Here is a 25,102-nt window from a genome sequence, read left to right on the forward strand (position 1 = left end):
CCACTCACAGGATTCAACATTTGAGAATGGTCATAGATACTTTGCAAGGGCTCCTTTTTCTACCAAGGGATCAAAAGCACGTCGGGCCTTCCAGTTATGGGAGGGCCTAGTACCCAGTACTATCCCTGGCGAGGCTGCTGGGGCTAATGGTCTCCATGCTGGAGACAGTTGCTTGGGCGAGGTTCCACCTCAGGGAGTTGCAGTGGTTCCTCCTGACGTTCCAATCTTTCATTTCCAGAAGAAAGAACATGATGGTCCATATGCCGTCCAGGGTCAGGTTATCGCTTCGGGGGTGGAGTTCCCCACAGAACTTGTCCAGAAGGAAGAGATTCTTAAGGTTCCTGAGAACGATCGTGACGACGGACACCAGCAACAGAGGTTGGGGAGCTCATTGTCTCCAATTCTCGGTCCAAGGGAAAGGAAGTCAGGAAGAAGAGTGGATCCCGCCCCCCCCCCCCCCCAGTCCCCAGCCAGGACCTACAACAAGCTAAGCTCTAATGCATGATGAAAGGCCCAGCTGGTGTCTGGAGCTCTCCCCCATAGCTCGTGGGGCCTTCCAGGTAAATCTGGAGGGCACAGCTGCCCCTTCCAGGGGGAAGCCAAGTCAACCAGCAGCAGCAGCAGCGCCGGCAGCCTCATGCACCGCCACTCCAGCTCGAAGCCGCCACGGGAGAAGGTCGTGGAAACGGCGGCTCTGACTCCGCGCAGGCAGGCTTGGCAGCCACGCGCCTCGTGGTGCCAGAGATCTCGCTCTCACTCTTCTTTCTTCGCTCCTCCCCTCCACTTCCTCCTCTCAGCTCCCCCCCCCAATTCGCAGGATTGGACCCTCCGGCCTTCCTCCTCCTCCTCCTCCTCCTCCTCCTCCTCCTCCTCCGGCCATGCTGCCTTCCTGTCCCCGCCCCCAAATCCACCCCGCCTCCCGGTCCCAACAGCATCCCCAGCTCCTCTCGCTCATTGGCTGAGCCATCAAGGCCGCGCGCCCACACACACTCAGAGTCACACACCCCTCCCACAAAGCCTGGCCTCCTCTCCAGGGGGAGGGGGGGAGATCTGCCCTTTAGGGGCTGGGTGGGGACTTAATAGGAATAGGGTCAGCGGGGCGCAAGTGTGGGTGCTGCAGCGGGGCGCGACCTCCCCAGCCCTGCAGGTGGACGAGGAAGGAGCAATCAATGGGGAAAGTCTCTCTCTCTCTCTCTCTGTTGCAAACAGCAAGATGCAGATTTCCCAGGCGGGCAGCACCTTTTCAGCCCCAAGCAGGAAAGATCTCTGGCTCCTCCAGGCTGCTTCTGAGGACCGGGAGAGAAGCTGGAGGAAGGGGAGAAATCCGTCTCCTTCCCTTCGCAGCGGCTGCGAATTCCCCGATGGAAGGGGTCGCAAGGGGTCTGCCCCCCACCGCCTCCTCCTTCTCCGCAATCTGGCCTCCAGGGGAAAGGGAGGTCCAGGAGGGAGGTCAGCGGGTGGGTCCCCCCTTTGCAGAGGCTGCTGCTGCTGGGAGTTGGGCTTTGGGGTCGAGGGGAAAGGAGGAACCTCCTGAGCTGGCCAGACAATGACACACACATGCTCACCCAGACTCTCCACTCATGCTGGGCCTTGGTCGTTGCGGCAGGGGGTGATGGGGCTCGTAGTCCAGCCACATCTGGGGACCCAGGTATGAGGAGCCCTGCCACGTGTTAAATCCTCAAGACCTCCTGCCTGCCCATAATTCTGCAGCGGGGCTGGACCCAGAGACCTTTTCACCCCACTGGGCCCAAAGAAAACTCAAGAGCAGCATGTCTGTCTCTTCTTTAAAAACAAACACAGCATTTATGTTTTTTACACTGGATTTGGAAAACAATTGACAATGAAATAAATACATTCAAAAACAACAACAACAAATCGTATTAATTTACTAGCAACATCTCTTCTAGTTCGCCGAGCCTGGTGCTCAGTTGCTGTAGCTGCCTCTTCATCACCACAACATGCTGGAGGTGGGCGCGGAAGCTCATCGGATCTTCTTGTCCTGCAAGGAAAGGAACCCAATGGGACAAAGGGGCTTCTTGCCACCCTACCAGGTGCGACCTTGACCTTCTGGACCCTGCCACTGTCCACACCCGGCACAGACTCCTCATTCTGGCCTCGAACCCACAACCCCCCATGGCTCTGCCCTCTGCCTCTGGGCTTGACCCCCTCCTGGTGACACTGGCACCCCCAACCCGGCAACCCCCCCCCCCGGAAGCAGGTCTCTTGCTCTCAACAAGGACTCCTCCCCTTCTCCCTCGCTGCCCCTTAGGCCTGGAGCTGCCACCCAGCCGGAATTGGACCCTTCCCCCTCCTTTCCTCCCAGTCCTGCCTCAAAATCCTTCCATTCTGTGGAGGAATAGATGATCCTTAATGCCTCGGCAGGAGATGGGCACCCAACTCCCATCTCCACCTCTTCCTTCCTCTCCCACCCTTCCTCTTCCTCCGCTCCCCCTCCCTCGCCGCACTGTAGACTGTGAGCCAGAGGTGGGGAAAGTTGACCTTCCATTTTGTTGAACTACAACTCCCATCATCCCCTGCCACATTCACAGTTTGCTTTTGGTCAAAGGAGTTCAGGGTGGGGGTCACCTTTTTTCAGGTCCTCTCAACCCCCCTGAGAGGTTGGTCAGGCTGTGTGACGAGGGACTGACCCAGAGCCTCCCCTCGAGGGTCATGGCCAAATGGGGATTCGAACCCAGACCCCCTGGAGTTGTAATCAGGCATCTCCTTCCCGTGCTTGCTCCCTGCCTCGGCTCCCCTTCTGAGCCTCTACAGCAGGGCTGTTCAAATTTGGCTCTCCTGCAGACGTTGGCCCACAGCTCCCATAATCCCTGACCACTGTAGCTGGGGATTATGGGAGTTGTAGTCCTAAAACAGCTGGGGGGGGCCAAGGTTGAGCAGGCCTGCTCTAGAGTCTCTCCCTGTCGTCGCTGTCGTCTGGGCCCTCAGAGCTGCAAAAGGGCCATCGGGATGGAACGGGAAGGGGCCCCCGGGGTGCTGCGCGGAGGAGACTTACGGTCCTCCACCTGCTTGTTCTGCAGTGCCATCAGGTTCTCCAGTTTCCCTTGCACATTGTGAAGATTGTGAGGAGGGGAAGGGGAGGGATTCAGGGAGAGGCAGGAGGGGGAGAAGGAGCGGGTGGCGGAGAGGCGGAGATATTCGGTGGAGGCCGAGGAGGATGACCACGCGAAAATGGGGCCAGGAGGCTGGAACGACGAGGCCTCTGCATCGGGGCCTTGAGGGAGGTCTGCAAGAGAGGAGAAGCAAAAGATGATGGTTGGCCCCAGAGTCTGGCTTGCTCCCACTGAAAACCACCCCCCCATCGCCTGCCCTCCCTCCTCACCCCTGCAAGGAGGTGTAGCTGGACCAGTGGAGCTCAGTCAGCCGGGAGGCGGAGAGGAGGACCCAGCAACACCTCCGGGTCATGCCGAGGGGCTAGGAGATGCCCGAACACTTACCCTCTTGCAGAGCCCCCCTGCTGGTGGAGGGACCTGGGCAGGCATCCGACACGGTGGATACGGTGTCCTCCTGGGGCTCCACCGAGCTGGGTTGGGAGAGGTCTGGGGGCGCAGTCTCTGGGGTGGGGAGAAGGGGGAGGGAGGGGGAGACTGGGGTGGGGAGGGAGGGGGGGCTTGGCTGGGGTGGTAGGGAGTGGGGCGGGGAGGTGGGGGAAGCAGGTTAGGGGACAGGGCTGGGCTTTTCAGGATCTCCTGCAAGAGAGGGAAGGAAGCAGAGATCAGGAGACGGAGGAAGACCCGGGGCCCTGATGGCCACGGCCTCCGCTCTCTCCTTGCCAAGCGGGGATGTCCTTTTGGTGGGCCAGTGACCGAAACAAACGGGGGAGGCTGGGTCGAGGCTCTCTCTGCCACGATGCCCACCTAACGCAGCTGCCATATGGAGCCTGAGGCTTTGCCTCCCTGGGCCAAGCTCTGACCGGCATCCACTCCAAAGCAAAGGTCTCTTCCTAGGACTGGGGGCCGCGGAGAGGGCAAGACAAGGGTTGGGTCCGTTCCGTGGGCTGGCCTCGAAATCTCCCCCCCTGGATGCCCCTTGCGGGGGTCTGGGTGTGTGGGGAGGGGCTGAGGGGGGCAGTACTTACCCTTCTCCGCGGACTGGTCCTGGAGGTCATTGAAGAATTCCGCCACTATCACCTCCTCCTTGGAGGTGGAGGAGGATGTGGAGGAGGGGGTCTCCTGTGGCTCGACCACTACGGTGGAGAGTTCAGGGAGGGGAGGGGGCTGCGGGTGATGTCTTTTCAGTTAGTGGGAGGGAGGGGGAGACTGGGAGGGGGAGGTGGGAGCATAGGGGGGAGGTGGGGTGGGGAGGTAGGGATTGGGGTGGGGAGGTGGGGAGGTGGGGGAAGCAGGGGGGGGACAGAGCTGGGGTTCTCAGGAACACCTGCAAGAGAGGGAAGGAAGCAGAGATCAGGAGACGGAGGAAGACCCAGGGCCCTGATGGCCATGGCCTCCACTTTCCACTTGCCAAGCGAGGTTGTTCTTTGGGTGGGCCAGTGACCGAAACAAACGAGGGAGGCTGGATCGAGGCTCTCTCTGCCACGATGCCCACATAACGCAGCTGCCATACGGAGCCTGAGGCTTTGCCTCCCTAGGCCAAGCTCTGACCGGCATCCACTCCAAAGCAAAGGTCTCTTCCTTGGACAAGGAAGTGTGGCTAGGACCTGAAGGCCATGGCCCTCCTCCCTCCCTAGGTGGCTGGCAGAGGCCCCCCAGATAAGGCTGTGGGCTCCGTCAGGTGCCTAGGAGGCTGGTGGCCTGTCCTCCTCCGGCCACTCATCCATCAGACGACCTTCTTCTTCCCATCGGGCTCCTTTGCCCAGAGCAAGAGATCCTCAAGGAGAGCTGCTGTGGAGATGTGGAGAAGCCCTGAGAAGGAGCCTGCACCATGCTGGTCCCCCACTCACCAGTCTGATCCTTCTCCGGATCTTCAGGAAGCCTGCAGAGGAGAGCAGAGACGTATTCTCAGTCAGCAATCCCAGGGCCTGGGGGGTTTCCCAGTCAGGCCAGGGGGTGCACATCTCTCCCTCTCCTCCTGCCTCAGATGCATCCGACCGTCAGGCCTTCTAGGTGGTCCTGCTCATTTTGGATGCGTCCAGAGTTGGGAATTCGATGGGGTTAGGAACGGACTGCATCACGGGTACTTTTTGGCCCTGAGGACTGACCCGTCCCTCTCCAGAAGAGTTTTCCAAATCAGGTTTCGTTTTGGGCGTCTGTGCTTGTTTTTGCAAAATAAGACAAGAAGCCAGTTTTGCTGGGACCAAATTCAGATTTGCTAGAATCATATCCATCGGCCTGTGTTTGGCCTCCTTGATGTATCAGGGTAACCTTGTCCCCAATAAGGAGGTTCGTTCCTGGGCAGATGGAGCCCAATAATCATAAGCCCAGACAAGATAACAAGATCAAAGGTTTAATTCTGCCTTAAGAACAGAGGTGTTAGTTTGTCTATTTGCTCAAAGTAAGACAAAGGACCATACAGAGAGCATACATTTTATACTCTTAAAATTGTTCTCCAGAACAATATGTTGTCCAGCCACATATCAAATACGTCATCATGACTGGCTAAGATTTTAGCCATATCTGCTTCTGCGTTATCTTTCTCCTTCAACACTCGCAGGTTGCTTTGACTCTAAGGAAAGGAAAAGTACCCCAACAGCATTCTTAACTGCTGACAGGGATTTCTTACAAAATCCTTGAGACTAGGTAAGCAGGCTAGCATTATATCAAGCCATGCACTTCTGTGTTCAATTTGCTATACATCATCCTCAAGGCAGCCGGGCTCACCCAGTTGGGGACATGGGTGCCACACCTCCTGGGTTGGGGTCCTGCCTGATCCCCACCCACGCTTGAGGGAGACCCCCACCTGAGCCAGAAACATCCAGAAGGGAAAGAAGAACCACTTACTTGACAACGTCTTCCTGTTGGGACTTGGAAGAAGAAGGAAGAAGCAGGCTTAGGCACGATTCTTGGCAAGAGGATGGGTGGGCTTCATGGGCAGCTGGAGATGTCAGCATCAAAGGGAGGGCAAAGGGTTTCCTCACAACCACCCCCCGTGTGGGCCCTTAGTGGTCTCCCATAGTTCCTGGGCACTCCTCGTGGTTCATGAGTCTAGGGCCTGCAAGCCCAGGAACTACTGAGGAAACCACCCCACGACTCAACCCTTGAGGGTTCCTGCATTTCAAGGAGAAGCTGCTTGGGGTCCATGCTGGAGGTGAAATGAAGCACAGAAGAACAGCCCTGCTGGATCAGGCCCATGGAGGCCCATCTAGTCCAGCATCCTGTTTCAAACAGTGGCCCACCTGATGCCTCTGGGAAGCCCACAGGCAGGGGGTGAGAGCTTGTCCTCTCTCCTGCTGTTGCTCCCCCGCAACTGGGATTGAGAGAGAGGCATCCAACCCAGAGAAGGTAAAACCAAGGAAGGACAGCTTTCAAAACCAGTCCCAGGCAGCCCTTGGGTTGGGTCCCACCCCTGCCCCACCGCCAGGCCAGACTGTACCTGAAGCAGGCGAAGCAGCCACCCATTTCGGCAAAAGAAAGCAGGAGGACAAGACCAACTAACTGTCTCTCCTGACCAAGGCAAGGATGGCCAATGAGCCTCCTCCGGCGGAATCCCTGCAGAATTCCGTTAACTGCGGTGAGGTCACCAGATCCGCTACTGGCCACGCTGGCTTGTTGTGGTTTGAAATCCCGCCTTGGGATGCAGCTCCCAGTCCCCAAGCACCAGGGCAGGGTCAGCCCTTTCTGCCCTCCCTGCTCCCCACATGGCTTCCCCCTCTAATCACACACCCTGCAGCCCCTTGCTTGGAAATGCCTCTACAGTAAGGAAGCCCTCTTTCACATCTGGAGGCCATTCACACCACCCAAATCTGGGTCAGACAAGTGTCCTGCCCAGGTTTGGGAGCTGGGTGTGCTCCCCCTTTTGGGTGGTGTGGAAAGAAAGAGCCAGGGAGGAGGAGGGAGAAGTGATGGTGTGGAATCCATGGAGGAGGAAACGCTGGGGAGATCAGCTCTTCTTCCAACTCTGGTCCAAAGCTGCAGGGGCGTAACCGGGGGGGGGCAGGCAGGGCACGTGCCCTGGGAGCCACTCTAGGAGGGGCGCCAAAATGCTGGCTCCCCTGCGCCCCGGTCGGTGCTGCGGTCCACCACTAATTATCCTGCCTGTGCAGCCCCGGGTGCGGCGTCTCTGCTCTGGGCACCGCGCTCCCTGATCCCTGCTGCTGCCGCCATTGGCCAGCCAAATGGCTGGGACCTCCCCCACAACTCGCGATCGCGCGAGATCTCGTCATCAGTCACGTCAAACATCACACGTGCTTCTTTGAGACTGCTCTGCTGCTGGAGGGAGCGTCTGGTGGTGCCTGCTTGCGTGTGAGTGTTTGCTGTCCTCTGCTCGACGCTGAGCTGCAGTCAGTCGGAGGAAGAAGAGTTAATGCGGCGCAGTTTTTTTAAAAGCAAGCAACTAAAGGTGTGTGAGTGCAGTGCTTACAGCATGAGTTTTTACTCTTTAAATTTCTTTCTGTTCTGCAACGCACATGCTAAGGGTGCTCCAAGCTGCAGGCGGCGGGAAGGCGGGCCGCCAGACACTCGCGCGCAAACCACCCTCAGAATGTATGGGTTTTTTTTGTCTTGACTGAGAGAGTGCAGGCAGCCTTGGTGGTGTCTCTCTCATCTTGGGGAAAAATTAGTTATATGCTACGGGGGGGGGGGGGTGGCGGCATTTGCCAGCAGCGAGGAAGCTCCCCTTGGAGCTGTGCGGCTGCCGCCCCCTCGCTCGCCGCTTAGATTATGTAGGCATGCATGCCAGCAGCCTCTCCAGCCCTCTCCTCCCCACGGGGGTGGCCGGGGGCGGGGCGGCCATTTAAGCCCCTGGCCCCTGAGCAGCGAGGAAGCTTCCCTCGGAGCCGCTGCTGCCTGCACCCACCGGCTGCTTCGATTGGGCTGTGTTAACTCTGGGCATGTTGTTTGTGTGTGCAGGGGCGTAACGATAGGGGGGGCAGGGGGGGCACGTGCCCCAGGCGCCACTTGGGAGGGGGCACCAAAAAGTGCCCCCGCCAGTCCCCTGTCTTTGGCAAAAAATTTTTTTTGAGTGATTTTTATTTTTTTTTTTTTTTTTGTCATTACGGAGCTCTCCGGTGGGCGGGAGCTCCCATTGGCTGCCAGAGAACACATGCCCACCATGCTGGTTGTCTCAGTTCCTCCCTCCCTGCTTGCTGCACGCACGAGGAGTAGCTTGGTTTAGTTGAGAGAGCAGCTGCTGCTGGGGACGTTCTCTGACCCTGCCTGCCATTTGACCACCACACTGCCCTCTGGCTGCATTTTATTCTTCTGTTCTGCATTAACAAAGTAAGTTTCATTGCTAAAATCTCTCTCTCCCCTGTGTGTGTTTTGTGTGAGAGAATGCCCCTACTCCCTTGCATAACGTCCTCCTTTTAGCTCTTCTGTGCTTTGCATAGCAGGCTTCACCCCCCTCCCACCCCTAAACCGAGGGTAGCTGCCTGCAAGTGGAGCCAGTTGGGCTCTCCTGGCTTGCATTGTGTGAGTTTCTGGCTTGTATTGTGTTTCTGGCTTGCAATGTGTTTCTGGCTTGCATTGTGTGAGTCCCGGTGGGGTTGCAAAAGGAAACTCACGCAATGCAAGCCAGGAGAGCAACTTGTGGCTCCACTTGCATCGCCCGAGTTTCCTTTTGCAATCCCACCTCTGCAAAAGGAAACTCATGCAATGCAAGTGGAGCCACAAGTCACTCTCCTGGCTTGCATGCATGAGTTTCCTTTTGCAGAGGTGGGATTGCAAAAGGAAACTAGTAGTACTAGTACACAAGATCTTTGCAGCTCTGCTAGTAATTACAACTTCTGGATCATCCCTTAGCATTGGGGGTGGGGTGGCAAATTTAATTTGGAACTCATTAATATAATTTTTGAATAATGTTCAGTCTGTCTGGACTAATACTAGGTTTATTCTTTATAGCAGATTTTTATTAGCAACATACAGTCTACAACATTTTCAGCCTTGTTCATTTGGTGCATATTGTAGATGTTCTGTCTCCAAAACATAAGTACAGCATCTATATTTTTGAAGGGGGGGAAATCCCATTTAATACAGTGTGAACAAATTGGTCCAAAAAGTAGCAATGGGAAGTTTTTCTTTCTGCCCCTGTAGCTTTAATAAGATAGAGTGCACAAATATCACGTGATTAACAGCTGCGATATTAATTTCCCTTTTTGGTTGCTTGACTCACAGCGAGAATCATGTCAAGGCAGTGGAGAACCAATTAAATTGATTTTAATCTTTGTTAGGGAAGATAACATGCCTTTTTCCTTGTTTAAATAATTAAAGTTTCAGTAGGTATTATTTCTGGCTTTAAAGAAATTGGTATCTTAATGTAATGGAATCCTTCTAATTACATACTTAATAGTTTTTTAAAAGTTAATCACGGTTTTTCATTCAATGTGTATTTTGTTTTACATATTAAACTTATATTTTCCTTTGAGAGAGTTTTAAAAATAAGAGGAAATTGGGAAGGCTTTTTTAAAACAAAGAAAAATCTCACCCCTACTTATTCATGATCTTTTTGATTTGCCTGTGTTTTTATTTCAAGCAAGTCAGATGTATGTTGGGGTGTATTTATTTATGTGTATTTATTTCAAGCAAGTCAGATGTAATTGCAAATAACATGCAGAAGATCCCAGGTTCAATCCCTACCTCCAGGTAGGGCTGGGAGAAACTCCTGCCTGAAACCTTGGAGAGCTGCTGCCAGTCAGTGTGGGCAATAGTGAGCTAGGTGGACCAATATCTGACTCTGTAGACAGCTCCCTACGTAATCAAACCATAACTTGCCCTTACGTTCAATCCAATTGGATGCATTCACATTCACAGCTTACATCCAATAAACTGCTGAGTAAGCCCTCCAAACTAGGATCACACAGTGTGGTTTGCAATTCTGGTATATGAAGGGCCCAAACCTCAGTTTTGCTGTTCAGGTGCATAGGCAAACGGTGATTTAATTAAACCAGGAGGTTATTTATTAAGACTGTATATGAGAGGGAAGCAGAAAGAGGAGGAGATCATGGCTCAAATAATGGTGGCTGAATGTGGCCATTGAGTTTCCCAGGAATATAACCAACGTAAAGTGTGCTACAAATAGACATTATTATAGAATTAATAAACATAGAATATCTATGATAGACTAGAATATATGTCTATTATAATTTAAGTCTCTATTATAATATAAGCATAAATCTTGAATAGACTAGAATATCTATGATGGAAAAGACTAGAATACCTGTCTTGTCGTTTCCATTTTGGGACACAAAACCTATTACTATGTTTAAAAGCATTTATTTTCTGGCCATGAGGACTGCAAACTTAGGCTGTTAGTATGCAAGACATTTCTTTAAAATATATATTTCTAAAGAGCCTTGTAGCCTCATGTTTCCTTTTTCCTGTCCCAGTATACTTGCACGGATGCAGCCCACAACCCACATTTGACTATAGCTGTGACACATTTCCATATTTCCGGGGGCAGCCGGGGGGAAGGAGAGTGGGGGGGGCAATTTCAGTGCTTGCCCCGGGCGCCGTTTTCCCTAGTTACGCCTCTGTGTGTGTGTGCCGTGTGCCATGATGAGAGCAGCCCTCTTCTCCTCCCTCCACACGCCACGGGTGCGGCTGGGCACGGGGTGGGGTAGTAGTGGGTCCATTGTTTAAGCACAACCGCGGGGTATGTCATTTTGGTTTGTGTGTGTGAGCTCTCCTCCTCCCCACGCCATTGTTTAAGCCCCTGCCGCCCTGGCCCCTGCGCTGCTCTGTACTGCCGAGCCAGCCACGACGACTGCTGAGGGAGGGGGTGCAAATTTGCTTGCCTGCTGCTGGGCAGGAGAAAGTTCCCAGCCCAGCAGCAGGCAAGCATTTGTGCCCCCTCAGCAAAGAGAGCCGAGCCTCAGCCTGAGCCTAGCTGGAGATGATTTTGGTGTAGAGCTCTGAAACAGCGGGAGGGGAGAGTGGGGCAGGTTTCTCTCACAGGGCTGGTGGAGACTTTCTGCTAAGAGGCAGCTTGTAAAAGTGCAAAGGAGCAGAGCCGTTGAAGAGCTGCTTGCTTCCAAACTTCCTGTTGAAGAGGTGGGGCGGGGTGACAAGAGCCAGAACTGTGATGAGATGCGTCTCCATTTAAACCCTCTCTTCCCCTTGCTGCAATCCTGCTTTTTCACACGTCATATAGTCGTTGCCTTAAGATTGCTTACTAAATAAACATTAGCAAGGATCCTCAAACGTGATCCAGAGGAATGCTTTCTTGTTTTATCTCTGTAAGTCAATTAGCGGGGATAGGTGGTGGGGAAAGTCATTTCTGATTTTTGTTTGCTTTCCCGTGTTGATCGTAATTAAAAGACAATCGTCATATCTAGAGAGTAAGACTCTCTCTGTGGAGACTGAGAGGAAAAGTAGTAGCCAGTTTGTGCGTTCGTTAACGTTGGCAATGGCATCATTGTGTTCGTAACTTGAGCAATAGCATGCTCTCACCACCGGCATGGTGGTTGCTCCTTCTCCCCATCTCTCACTCTTTCTCTTTCCCAAGTCAAGCCTCGAGTCCTCCATTTCCCACCTTGCTCCTTCTGTTAGCCTCTGAGTCCTCTGTTTCTCTCCTTGCTCCTCCTCCCTATCTCGCTCTTTCTCTTTCTTTCCCAAGCCAAGCCTCTGAGTCTTCCGTTTCCTTCCTTACTCCTTCTGTTCTCTCTTTTATTTTCAATAAAAATGGAAAATTACAGACCATGGATCGGGCAAAATAATTGCACTTTTTCTAAAGTATTGCAAACCTCATTCCATCAACTTCAGTTACACTAAAACTATCAGCTTCCCAGGATGGAACTGAGATACTATCGTCTCTTCCCCCCCACCCCCCGAAACCTCGTCAGGTTTTACAACAGGAATTTAGTAGGGCTCTGATTGGTAAATTAAGCAGCTATGGATCATTTCTTGCTATGTTAGGGGGAAACTAAACTTGTGTTTGCTTATTTGATAAATGTAACATTTTCTTCAAAATAGCAGTCTTTTTAATTCAATCAAAACTGAATTTTTGATCAAGTATGCAACAAAGTCTGCCTTTGGTACAAGATGTGTTTTTGTTCCTCTTAGTCTGCTGCAAACAGGACTTGTTTTTTATGGAGGTTTTGAGGTTATAAAAAAAAGAGTAGCTTCTCTGATTCTTTGGGCATAATTTTATTATCTACAGGTAGAGAAAGGACCAGAAAAAAATATATCAGGTGGCACACAGGAAGGATAAAGTGCATTTTGTGGGATATGAACTTTGTCTCACCATGTGTTATCAGAAAGAAAAACAGTATAGTTCTCATTCATCATGCTCCCATCCTAAACATCAATAGAACTGAGCCCATAGGGAAATGTTCTGTTTATTGATGTGTTATAGATGAATTGATTATAATAAATAAAATACTCTTGAGTATATTAAAAGTGCCTTTTCTTCATAGTTAACACAAGGAACATGGGGGGAGTGAATTGTTTGGAAGGTGCTTGGCCCTCACCCATGCCTACAAAAGATCATAATTTCTGTGGATATACTGTTTCTTTTCAAACTCCTTTTATTCTATCCTGGGTGGTAGGGGGGCAGTTTATTTGTGGATTGCCACATATTGGCAGCAGATGGCACTGAGAATATCACACATCTTTGTACCTAGTGCTGATTTCTCCTTTTGTTTATTGCAGTAATTTGTACTTTAAATCAGAATTATATGATGATCTGGAAAAGATGCATATCAGCTGTTTGGACGGGAGGCGGAGTGGGGGGGGGGGCAATTTCAGTGCTTGCCCTAGGCGCCATTTTCCCTAGTTAGGCCTCTGCAAAGCTGGGTATGAAAGCTGGTTAGGATGGTGCTGTCCTACCCAGTGTTTCCTCCTCTCTGGATTCCACACAGTCACTTCTCCCTCCTGCTACCTAGTTGGAAAAGGCTCCCCTCACAGGGCCAAACCAGCCCCCCAAATGGGCTCCCCCCCCCCCCTCAATCCAAGCCTCCAGCTGCTGCTTTGGCTCCTGGTGGGAAAGGAAAGGCCTGAAGAAGAAGGTTTGGTCTGCAGTGACCTCTGCTGGCAGCCAGGGCAGACATGCTTCCCTTTCCAAGCTGGTTTTGTGTTTGCAGTGGCTGGGTTGGGTCTTCACGGTCAAATGTTGAGGATTCCTCTAGCCTCAAAACAGTGAGTTCTTTTTCCTGGGAGGTTGAACTTAAAAGTTCAGCTTTTTTGTTGTGTGTGTTTCTCTTCTTAATGTTTTGTCTTCACAAGATCCAAATGTCATGAAAGGAGACTGAGCAGCCCAGAATGCCACTGAAAGGGGCCAGAAACCAAGGGCTTCCTTGGAACAAGGGGTCCTGAGGAGGGACACCCACCCTTCTTTGCAAGGCTTAGGCTGTATTCAAGTAAGGCTGAGGCACCAGAGTCCTTTCAGACAAAAGAGAAGGGGGACCAAGCTGAGGGCCTCCAGCCATTGTGGGACTACAGCTCCCATCATCCACCCCAACTGCAATATGGAACAAAAGGAGTGGCTTCTCCAAGGTTGAAGGCAGAAGATACAGGGAGAGAACTTGGGTTCTTCTGCTCTCCCCAGAGTGGCCAAATCCCCCAAGGGGAAGATCTTCAAGTGCTCACACATGGGGGAGATCTGCCCTTTAGGGGGTGGGTGGGGACTGTTAATAGGAATAGGGTCAGCGGGGCGCAAGTGTGGGTGCTGCAGGCTGGCGACTTCCCAGCCCTGCAGGCAGACGAGGAAGGAGCAGGGACAGAGGCGGGGGGGGGGCGGAGAAATCAGTGGGGAAAGTGTGTGTGTATGTGTGTGTGTGAGGAAGGGGAGAAATCCGTCTCCTTCCCTTTGCAGCGGCAGCTAATTCCCCGATGGATGGTGTCGCAAGGGCTATACGCCCCCCCTCCTCCTCCTCCACAATCCAGCCTCCAGGGGAAAGGGAGGTCCAGGAGGGAGGTCAGCGGGTCCCACCTTTGCAGAGGCTGCTGGTGCTGCTGGGAGTTGGGCATTTGCGTCTAGAGAAAAAGGAAGAACCTCCTGAGCTGGCCAGACAAAGACACACGCTTGCTCACCCAGACACTCCACTCATGCTGGGGTCCAGTGTGGAATGTGCAGAAAAGCTGAATAAAGGCCTCCCCCCCACCACACACACTTGTTTTAATTTATTTATTTAAAAGGGCCTTTCCGGGTTATTTTCGTATTTGGGCAGATTCATACAAGAGCTGGCCATGCACCGTTAGTCAGAAATGAGGACTGCCCCAAATATACAGTCAAAGATTTTTAGATTGTGAGCCCTTTGGGGACAGGAGACCATCTTATTTATGTATTATTTATTTTTCTGTGTACTTTGGTTGAAGAGCGGTCTATAAATATTTGTTGTAGGCGTATATACCCAGTAGGCAGGCTCTGTGGCAGACCAGATATCTGAGTCTGTCTGGAGATGATCGCTCTTAGTGGTGCTTTCTTCCTTGCAAATAAGTGGTAGTTTTTGTTCATGAAATCGAAACGTATCCCATACATCCTTCTATATTTCAACAAGGCGAGGAGAGCTGGGCTTGTGGTAGTGAGCATGACTTGTCCCCTTTGCTAAGCAGAGTCCACCCTGGTTGCATATGAATGGGAGACTAGAAGTGTCTCATTGTAATCGCTGTAAGAGATTTCCCTTAGGGGATGGAGCCGCTCTTGGAAGAGCATCTACTACGACAACGACGAAGAATATTTATATATTACTCTTCAACAACATTCTCAAAGCGGTTTACATAGAAAAATAAATAATACATAAATAAGATGGCTCCATGTCCCCACAGGGCTCACAATTAAAAAAAAGAAACATAAGGCAGATACCAACAACAGCCACTGGAGGGATGCTGTGCTGGGGTTGGATATGGCTGGTTGCTCTCCCCCTGCTAAAGATAAGAGAATCGTCACTTTTAAAAGGTGTTTCTCTGCTCAGTTAGCAGTGGTTCCAATTTCCCTCTCTGGCATCTCCAAGACAGGGCTGAGAGAAACTCCTGCCTGCAACCTTGGAGAAGCCACTGCCAGTCTGGGTAGACAATACTGAGCTAGCTGGACCGATGGTCTGACTCAGTATATGGCAGCTGCCTATGTTCCTAAGGCCGCTGCATTAAAGTCTGTAGTGAGAGGTGATACATTTAAGTATATTCTATTGCAATCTGTAAAATGAAACAGAATCGACATGGTATGTGTATCAGTCAGTGCAAAAGTTAGTCAGTCCGTCGATCAATCAGTCAAACTTTATTTCAGCCAGCAAAACAAAAGCAGACAGATAAAAAGCCATTTAACAAAGAGCAGACATTAATAAACTGCTTTGATAATCCATCCTAAACTATACCTTTTGAGTTAGGCACTAACACTTGTCTGATTCTATTAGCCTCACACAGAATTTGGCCACATTATGCAAAACGTCCGGGAGAATCCCATAAATGCAAAAGTCTTTGATTGGTGGCTTGGCTTGTTTGTTTGTCTGTTTAAGGCAGGGCTGCACAACTCTGGCCTCCCAGCTGTTGAATTACTACTGTCCCCACCATCCCCAGCCACAGTGGCCAATAGTCAGGGATGATGTGAGTTGGAGTCCAAACTCTGCAAGAAGGCCAATTTGTGCCTGACTCACTGGCCGGGTTCAGATGTAGTGGCCAGGTTTAAGGCATGACTCATGGGCTGTGTTCAGATGTAGCACGGAACCGTAGTCCAGTGGACCCGCGGTTCTCCACCCCCGCTTTCCCGTCCACGTTTGGACATTGGGGAGAGGGGCCTCTCTGCAGTCAATAAGACTGCAGAGAGGTGGGGAAGCTGGCTGTGCAGGCTTCCTTCTTTACAAACGGACAGCCCGCACAGCCAATCAGGCCGGAGTGAGGGAGGAGCTTCCTCAACTCCAGTCCCGTTGGGCTCAAACTGAGGTGCCAGCATTTGAACGTAGCGCTGGCACCGCAAAACCGGAGTTAAGGGCTGCGAAACTCCACACTGACCAAAGGTACAGAGTGGAGTTTAGTGAGGAGAACCGCAAGCCCCTTTTCGCCCTTACCTCCAGTGTGCTGAGTTCGGACGTGAAGCTTCGGAAACCAGAGGTGACAGGACCTCCCGTTTCGTGTTTCGTCTGAACCTGGCCACTGCCGGTGTTTCCACATTGTGCATGTCAACTCACAATAATGACAGTCTTGTTTATTTGTTTGTCTGCTACCTTTCAGACCACGGCCTCTCAAGGCAGTTTCCATACAACATGGGGAGGAAACTCATTAGCAGTTGTTGGTTCTTTGCCTGGTTTATGGCACGTGTTGTTATGGAGTCTCCCCCCCAAACTCAGTAACCTTATTTAGTAATGTAGTCAATAACCAGTTTGTTTTCTGGAGAAAGGGGAGGGGAAGCCCAAACACTGCAGCAGCAGCAACAACAAAACAATAACCCCAACGTCTGTTCCTAAACGGGATGGGCCGTTTCCTCGCCCCGATGGTTGGAAAAGATCTTGCAGATCGGAGCTGGGAAGGCCTGCCGCTTCTGTCTGTCCAGCTACCTGCACGTCATTTGGACAGCAGAGGCCCTGCCATCGCACGTCAAACCCGAGAGGCGAGTCGTGCGGTGGCAGCGGCGGCATGAGAACGCCAAACACCGCCCGACGCATTGTAGCAGCGAGACAAGAAGGTTTCAGTGCTAAATTCTTAGCAAACATTGGCCAGGGCTTGGAAGAATGCCCCCTTTGTACTGCAGCCGAAGCGGAGAAGGCTGGGGCGCCGTGCCAGAGTCAGGCAGAGAGCTCAACCTTTGTCTCTTTGGTCTGACGCCAGGTCCGAAGAAGAACCAGGAGAACGGCAGGGCCATCGGAAGCCGCCTCAGGCCTGCCACAGCCACAGCTGTGTCCTCCCCCGTCTTCCCCAGAGTGAAATGTGGTCCACTTCTTGCTGCCCGACGGGGGAGTCGTCCACACCTTCGTGATGCTTGCGCTCTTCTCTCTGGCCTGGAGTGCCCCCTAGTGGGAAGCCACAGAGCTGTCCGCCGTGAGTCACAAGAGAGTGACGTTGGAAACCCCAAGCTATAAACAGCAGGATAGAGAGAGAGAGCTCTGCTGGTGCCAGCTGTCTCCCGGAGATCCAAGGAACCGCGAGGGGGACGCCACCCAAGGGAGCAGCGGATGGCCTGTAAGTACGGCCGGTTGACTGTCTTGTGGCGGGTGCTGGTGTGTGTCATCCAGGGAGGAGGAGGAGAGCGAGTGTAGAACTGGAGCCGAGAACTTTCCGTGGGGAGGGCTGCGTGGCACTGGATGGATCCAAACAGCCTTCGTTGGGCCATGTGGAGAGGAAGGAACCTGGCAGGGGCTGCGTATACTCCAAACAAAGGGGAAAGTTAGTGCCAAGCAAATCTGGATCCTGGGAGCGAGCAGAATGATGAACATGGGCCAAGTCTCTGATCTGGCCCGGCTTCTCCAGCTGTTTTCGTGATGGCAGATTATTGCTTCTGCATCAGCTAGGCGGGGTGGTGGTGTGTGCATTATCCCACACGAATTGGCCGGGGGGCAAGGGGGATGCACATCAGGGGATGCAATGCAGCCACTCTCCTTGTGCATGCATTTCCAAGCCCATCCAATTGCATCGTTGAGGTCTGGCAACTTGCCTTCCTTAAAGGAAAAGTGGAGATTCTCTGACAGCTGCACTCTGTCCTCAAGACTGCGGTCTGTTCTCCTCCCAGATCACAGCCCACACACAGCCCGTTTGGGAAGGGGGTCCCTTTCTGGAGGCCCAGCATGCTTTTTCAGCATAGGTGTCGACCCCCCTGCAGGCCACAAGATGCACGACGCTGAGCCCAAACGGCAGTGCACACATCTGCCGTGGGGTATGAATCTCTTTAGTGTTGTAATATGTAGAAAGGTTGGAAGCTATTTTAAAAAAACAATAGGTTGGGTCCAAAGGGCCTTTCCACTCGCAGAAGGCTAGCTTTGGAGTGAAGGTTTTAAACACGTGTATTTGAAAACATCGATCTGTTTATTTATTATTTGTTTTATTTAACATACAATAAATTTTATGGTGGATTTGCCACCGTTCCTCATTTTGCTTAAAAGCATCATCATTTTTTATTTTATTTTTAAAAAAAAAACCAAACTAAATCCAAAAACGCTCTTCCGTTTGCTCAAGGGGTGCCACAGTCTCTTGCTCGCCTCAAGCGCAGTCTCGGAAACGGTCATCGAACCGGCCTACGGGAACCCGTTGCGGGTTCTTGTGCAAGTCAGCACATGCTCAGGGGCACTCTTCTCTTTGCCTCAGTGACTTGGGGTGAGAGGGAAGCCGCCTGAGGCAAGAGGTGGGTAGTCGGGCTGGCCAGGCTTGTCAAAAATCACAGAGAGCATTCATCTCCCCCCCGCAAGATGGCACCGATCACCCCAGTCGGCTCATGGCCTAGTCTGTATGACTAAAGCAACAAGTCCCCATCTTTCAACGGCAGCCCAATGGCGTGGCCCCAAACAAGAGAGGTCGAACTGTGACTTTTCCAACCAAGTGGGATGCTGGACTAGATCGGCCTTGGGCCGGATCCAGGGGGGCTGTTCTTACGTTGTGCAAACCTTCTCTTGTGGGAGCAAGCATGAGTTGTCCCCTTTGCTAAGCAGGGTCCACCCTGGTTTGCATTTGAATGGGAGACTACATGTGTGAGCACTGGAAGATATTCGCCTTAGGGGATGGAGCCGCTCTGGAAAGCGCATCACCATGCTTGCATGCAGAAGGTTCCCGGCATCTCCAAGACAGGGCTGGGAGAGACTCCTGCCTGCAACCTTGCTGTGCTATTAGAAGCATAGGAACAGAGGAAGCTGCCTTATGCTGAGCCAGACCCTTGGTCCGTCTAGCTCAGTATTGTCTTCACAGACTGGCAGCGGCTTCTCCAAGGTTGCAGGCAGGAATCTCTCTCAGCCCTGTCTTGGAGATGCTGCCAGGGTGAGAGCTTGGAACCTTCTACATGCAAGCAGGCAGGTGCTCTTCCCAGGGCGACCCCATCCCCTAAGAGAGCGGTACCCAAACTGGATTCCTCCAGATGTTGCTGAACTACAACTCCCAACATCCCCAGCTACAACTTCTTATGGCTGGGGATGCTGGGAGTTGTAGTTCAGCAACGTCTGGAGAGACCCAGCTTAGGAACTGCTGCCCTAAGGGGAGTGAGGATCTTATCGCGCTCACCTGTAGTTGCCCATCCAGATGCAAACCAGGGTGGACCCTGCTTAGCAAAGGGGGTAGCTCATGCTCCCTACCGTAGGAGCAGCTCTCCTGGTCTTGGAGATCAGGATCCGTCCCAAGGCTGATCTAGTCCCGCGTCCAACTGGGTTGTAAAAGGCACAGTTCAGCCTCTCTTGTTGTGTTACAGCAACTCCTGCTTGCTACCACAAGACCAGCTCTTATATCTGAACATAAGGTCTACCTTGCCTAGATGCATCCACAGGGGCCCTACGCAGCCTTGATTCCCCCTCAGTATATGGGCACTTGAGTCACCTGGAAGGTGGGTGCACAGTCACCGACTTACCAGGGGGTGACTGTACCAACGGCACCCTAACGCGCCCCTACCCTACCCTACCCGTTAGGCTAACTTGGTTCCATTGCCTAAGAAAGGGCCCTCTTGTTCTGTTGGCAGCACAGCGTTGTAATTTTGGGGAAGAGCACGATCCAGACTTAATGGCCAGATGGCTTAACAGCTCATTATCAGTGGGTCAAGGGTGTAATTAGCTCAGCAGGGGATCGGAGACTAACTCAGGTGGCGACAGGGTTACTCACATCCTGGAGAAAAGACTGGATGGTGGCTTCCCGCAGCCACCTTTTGGAAATGCCGACTAAACGGGACAGAGCCTTCTCTCCGAAAGATGTAATTAATTCCTTGTAAGCACAGCCAGTCCCTTGCAAAGGCTGACCCTCTGTGGGTTGACTCAGAAATCGAGGACTCCTTTCCCACGCTGCCCCTGAGGCCTGTGACATTCAGGTCTGGGGAGCCAGCCCACCGGGCAGAGTGGAAACTTGGAAACCCCTTGAATTGGCCCAGGGCAATGAGGTCCCCTTTTACCACAGCCCTGATCCCAATGGAACAGTGTCGTAAGACCAAAAGGAGGCAGGTAATGCATCCCTGCGTCTCTGCTGCCACGTCCAGGTTAGTTTCTTTCCCTGGGCAACTCTGGGCCGGTCATTTCTCTTGCAGCCTTGTTGTGAAGAGAAACATAACCATGGACACCACTCTGGGCTCCTTGGAAGGCAAACAGGGTATACATGTCAGAATAAATCAACCAATGTGTGTTTGAAAGGGTTGTAGCTTGTATTCATAGCTCGTATTCATATTCAGAAGCTTTGGACATTAAGGTCTCAGTCCTCGCTTGCAAGGTTCAGATTCCTAGACTCCATGCTGCCTTTTATTTTTATGTTTTAAATTCAAAACTCCAAGCGCTGAGCTCACCCTTTTGTTTCTCTTAATTTGCCAGCTGTGCAGACTGCTAAGGAGATTATGGGATCGTTGAGAGTTCTTATTCTGAACGGTTTCTTAGAGATAGATGACAGCAAAATGTTGGTCAAAACCACTGACAACCAAACCACATAGGAACATAGGAAGCTGCCATATACCGAGTCAGACCCTTGGTCCATCTAGCTCAGGATTGTCTACACAGACTGGCAGTGGCTTCTCCAAGGCTGCAGCCAGGAATCTCTCTCAGGCCTATCTTGGAGATGCCGCCAGGGAGGGAATTTGGAACCTTCTGCATGCAAGAAGATAGGTGCTCTTCCCAGAGCGGCCCCATCCACTAAGGGGAATATCTTATAGTGCTCGCGCATGTAGTCTCCCATTCAAATTCAAACCAGGGCAGACCCTGCTTAGAAAAGGGGACAAGTCATGCTTGCTACCACAAGACCAGCTCTTCTCCCGCTTTCTCCTTTCTTTTTTGTTGGCTTTAGCTCTGTCCGCCCAACTGGATTCAACGAAGCCCCCACAATGATAAGCGTGTTGGAAGGTAACTCTTCGGTGCCAACTTTGGTGCGGAACCAGTTATTCTGAAGAGAGTCAGTCCATTTCCCAGTCTGGGTCTCTCACTCCGGTGTATTTTTTTTATACTCATCTTTCTATAGTGCCAAAATTCCTATTTCTAGGGTTTACATAGTAAAAAAAAGCACGCAATAAGTATAGCCCTGCTGGATCAGGCCCAAGGAGGCCCATCTAGTCCAGCATCCTGTTTCACACAGTGGCGCACCAGATGCCTCTGGGAAGCCCACAGACAAGAGATGAGATCATGCCCCCTCTCCTGGGAGTTATTCGCACTTGGCGTCAGGCTTTGGGAGCAAAGCCACTTCGAAGTCCTTTCGCGGCATTGAGGGAAGCAGCCCCTCCCCTCTGCTCTCGGTTTTCTTTTGAAACAAGAACCACATGGCATGCTCCGTGTTTTCCTTCTAGCCAATGGGAGGGGGAGAGAGAGAGAGAGAGAAAAAAAGCTCCTGCAGAGATAGATCTGCATTTCTGAAGAGGGCATGCCTCTTATCATGCTAATGATTCTACCGCAGTGCCTCTCCCATTTGTTCCAGCTACTGTCAGAAAAAGTAGCTTTAAAAGCCAGCATTTTAAAAACCCAGATATACGTGGAGATAAGCTAGAATTTGCATCACAAAGCCCAGTTTGTGTGCGGAGTGGGTCCAAGGATCTCGAAAGGACTTCGGGGTACGTTTGGCTGGTGTAAGGAGATTTGGGGCAGAAGCCCTGTGTGTAAAGCCTCCTGCTGCTGCTCCCCTGCAACTGGTATTGAGTGGCATCTTGCCTCTGAGGCTGGCCTATAGCCCCCAGACTGGTAGCCACAGATAGACCTGTCCTCTATGAACTTATCTAAACCCCTCTTAAAAAATAGAAAGAAATTAAAACAATAATTTTTTAAAAAATCAAACCATGCCGTCACCACCAACTACACAAAACGTTTCTCCTCCACCATGCAGCCTAGAACCTTTTTTTTTAGAGAAATCAAACGGATTCAGCTTGGATTGCCCAAGCCTGTGAGAGAGACGCCTTTCCATGTTTGTGGCCTGAAGTGCACACCCGTCCTGCATGTGAGCCAAAAAGCCTGAGCTACTTTGGTCAGGGAATTATTTGCTTATCGTTTCTCGGGGCAACAGCCAGTTCCCTCTGTGTGTTCTCCGTCTGCTCGCTGTACTCACAGGCATTGTTAGACGCCTTTCCCTCTTCCACGTAGCACACAAGGCCTGATCTTTTAAAAAATAATAATAATGAAATGGGATTAGAAGGCGACGCCGAAAGCAAAACATCCGCTTCCCTCTGACACACATAATGTGGATCATACACAAGATTTGTAACTAAACAGCAGCCCTTATTCACTCTTTCCAAGAAATCTGGACTGCCTACGGTGGGTTCAGAAAAAGAATCTGGATTTGCATTCACTTATGCAGTGCTGATCCGCCAAAATGAGGGGATTAAACTTCATACGGCGTGGAAAGAATCATGATCGACTAATGACGTTTGCATGTCAAGCTGTTTTTAAAAAATGCAGCCAGCTGAAAACTGCCCCCTTCACTTTGGCAGTCTGCTTCTTTACAAGCTGAGAAAGTGTATCAGGGGAGACATGATTTGATTGATCGATTGATTGATTAAGTGCTGACAAGTTGGTGTCGACTCTTCGCGACCACATAGATAGACACACAGACAGACATGACAGAGCGCTATAAAATTGTGCATGGTGTGGAGAAAGTTGACAGAGAGAAGTTTTTCCTCCCTCTCACATAACACTAGAACCAGGGGTCATCCCATGAAACTGATTGCCAAATTAACCTCTGGAATTCTCTGCCACAAGATTGTGACAGTCACCAACTGGGATAAGAAGGGTTTAGGTAAAGTCATGGAGGACAGGTCTATCACTGGCTACTATCTGAGAGCCATCTTATTTATTTATTATTTCTCTGTGTAAACCACCCTGAGCCACTTTTTGAAGGGTGGTATAGAAATCGAATTATTATTATTATTTATTTACACAGTCAGACAGGTGTTATTGACTGGTTTGTTTTATCCAGACATCGAGTCCTTCCCAAGGACCTGGGATGGCTGGATTTTATTACCAATTGTTATAGATATCGTCGCAGAATATAGGCTGTTCCCAGTAGAGCTGCTTTTTGTAAATGGCGGATGGTGATTTCTGTGGCCCCGATGGTGTTGAGGTGCTCTTCAAGGTCTTTTGGAACTGCACCCAGGGCGCCAATGACCACTGGGATTATTTTGGTCTTTTTCTGCCACAGCCTTTCAATTTCAATTGGTAGATTTTGTATTTTGTTATTTTTTTCTATTTCTTTTTCTTCTATTCTGCTATCCCCTGGTATTGCTATGTCGATTTTTTGTTGTTGTTGTTGTTGTTGTTGTTGTTGTTATTATTAAATTAATAATTAATTGCTTTTTGTAATTGGCTGGTGGTGATTTCTGTGGCCCATATGGTGTTGAACTATTCTTCAAGGTGTTTTTTTGGAATTGCACCCAGGGCGCCAGTTACTACTGGGATTATTTTGGTCTTCTTCTGGCACAGCCTTTCAATTTCAATTTGTAGATCTTTGTATTTTGTTATTTTTTTCTAGTTCTTTTTTTTCCTATTCTGCTATCACCTGGTATTGCTTTGTTGATTATTGATAATAAAATTCCAGGTCCTTGGGAAGGACTTGATGTCTGGATAAAACAAACCAGTCAATAACACCTGTCTGACTGTGTAAACAAGAAATAATAATAATAATAATAATAATAATAATAATAATAATAATAATAAAGGCAGCCTCAGAGGCACAATGCCTGAAAATGCTAGTTGAGGGGGAATAGCAGCAGGAGAGAGGGCATGCCCTCCCCTCTTGCCTGTGCCTCAATACCAGTTGAATCATTAGCATGATAAGAGGCATGCCCTCTTCAGAAATGCAGATCTATCTCTGCAGGAGCTTTCTCTCTCTCTCCCCCGCTCCCATTGGCTAGAAGGAAAACACGGAGTATGCCATGTGTTTCTTGTTTCAAAAGAAAACCGAGAGCAGAGGGGAGGGGCTGCTTCCCTCAATGCCGCAAAAGTACTTCGAAGTGGCTTTGCTCAACATTTCCCCCGAAGCCTGACGCCAAGTGCGAATAACTCCCAGGAGAGGGGGCATGATCTCATCTCTTGCCTGTGGGCTTCTCAGAGGCATCTGGTGGGCCACTGTGTGAAACAGGATGCTGGTCTAGATGGGCATTCTTGGGCCTGATCCAGCAGGGCTGTTCTTATGTTCTAATGTAAAGTGTGGGGGGCGGAGAGGGAGGGATTGAAATCTGGTGGAGAAAATCATATAACTGGCCCTAGTGAATCACGAGACCTTTTCCAACAGAAGGGCAGCTGCAATTTCCCCCAGAATAGCCCAGATGTGGCATCATTCTCGGAGAGAAGAATAGTCTCCCCACAGTGATAGTGGGCTCCATTATGGTACTAACTTGGTACTAAATCTGGTTGAAAAAGAAAATCCGACTGCTGTCACCAGAGCCTTTTCTGACAGGTGGGTGGCTACCATTCCCACCCCCCACCCCCAGGTATAGCATCATTCCAGGGAGAAGTGGCATCCCTCCCCCCACATACGGGAAGGAATGGACTCCATTCTGGTCTTTCAAACAAATTTCTGGGCTGAATGTGTGCCCAGATGCACCCTCTTCCTTAATTCTACGTGTATATCTGACTGAGCCTAGATCTGAAGTTGGCCAACCCCCAGTTCTCCAGGATCCAGAAAGGGGCACGGTCCCCAAAAAATCAGGCCAGTGGGAGCCTGTGGCACCAATGATCAGGGGTCAAAAAATGTCGGCACACTTCACCAGCCAAAAATTTGATTTATCAGATGGTTCCTCAAGCTGTGTTGGTACATTACTCGTCGGGATCTTCTCTCTCTCGTCAGGCATCATTTTTCACTCCTCAGGGGCAAGTAGGCAAGTGGATTTCCTGACCCTGCCAATGATGCTTGATGTAGAAATGAATCACAAATTTCAAAAAAACAGGCCCCAGTTTGAATGGCAGACCAATCCTCCAGATTCAGTGGGGCAGCCATTGCTCTTGGGTGTATTTCTCAACTCTGAC

The 25,102-nt window shown here is 50.9% G+C and overlaps 2 protein-coding genes across 3 annotated transcripts in view; one reads left to right on the forward strand and one right to left on the reverse strand.

Moving 5' to 3' along the window:
- Nucleotides 1–1,829: 1,829 nt before the first annotated feature.
- On the reverse strand, nucleotides 1,830–16,663 carry LOC128337235 (uncharacterized). Its single transcript, XM_053277997.1, has 7 exons — nucleotides 16,556–16,663; nucleotides 7,270–7,409; nucleotides 4,919–4,950; nucleotides 4,097–4,204; nucleotides 3,456–3,572; nucleotides 3,014–3,244; nucleotides 1,830–1,999 (listed from the first exon to the last, which is right to left on the reverse strand). The coding sequence occupies exons 1-7, from the start codon at nucleotides 16,661–16,663 to the stop codon at nucleotides 1,881–1,883; spliced, it is 855 nt and encodes a 284-aa protein (XP_053133972.1). The 3' UTR covers nucleotides 1,830–1,880.
- The window catches only part of LOC128337689 (zinc finger protein 182-like), a 52,689-nt gene continuing 34,935 nt past the window's right edge, over nucleotides 7,349–25,102 (forward strand). The window contains exons 1-2 of one of the 2 annotated variants that reach the window (XM_053278954.1): nucleotides 7,349–7,473; nucleotides 16,827–17,177. The gene's annotated coding sequence lies outside the window, so the exon portion shown is untranslated. Of the gene's footprint in view, nucleotides 7,474–8,237; nucleotides 8,352–16,826; nucleotides 17,178–25,102 lie in introns of those variants that run through there. The other variant, XM_053278956.1, reaches the window with a different exon arrangement.

The sequence above is a fragment of the Hemicordylus capensis genome, chromosome 14 (genome assembly GCF_027244095.1).
Source record: "Hemicordylus capensis ecotype Gifberg chromosome 14, rHemCap1.1.pri, whole genome shotgun sequence".
NCBI lineage: Eukaryota > Metazoa > Chordata > Lepidosauria > Squamata > Cordylidae > Hemicordylus > Hemicordylus capensis.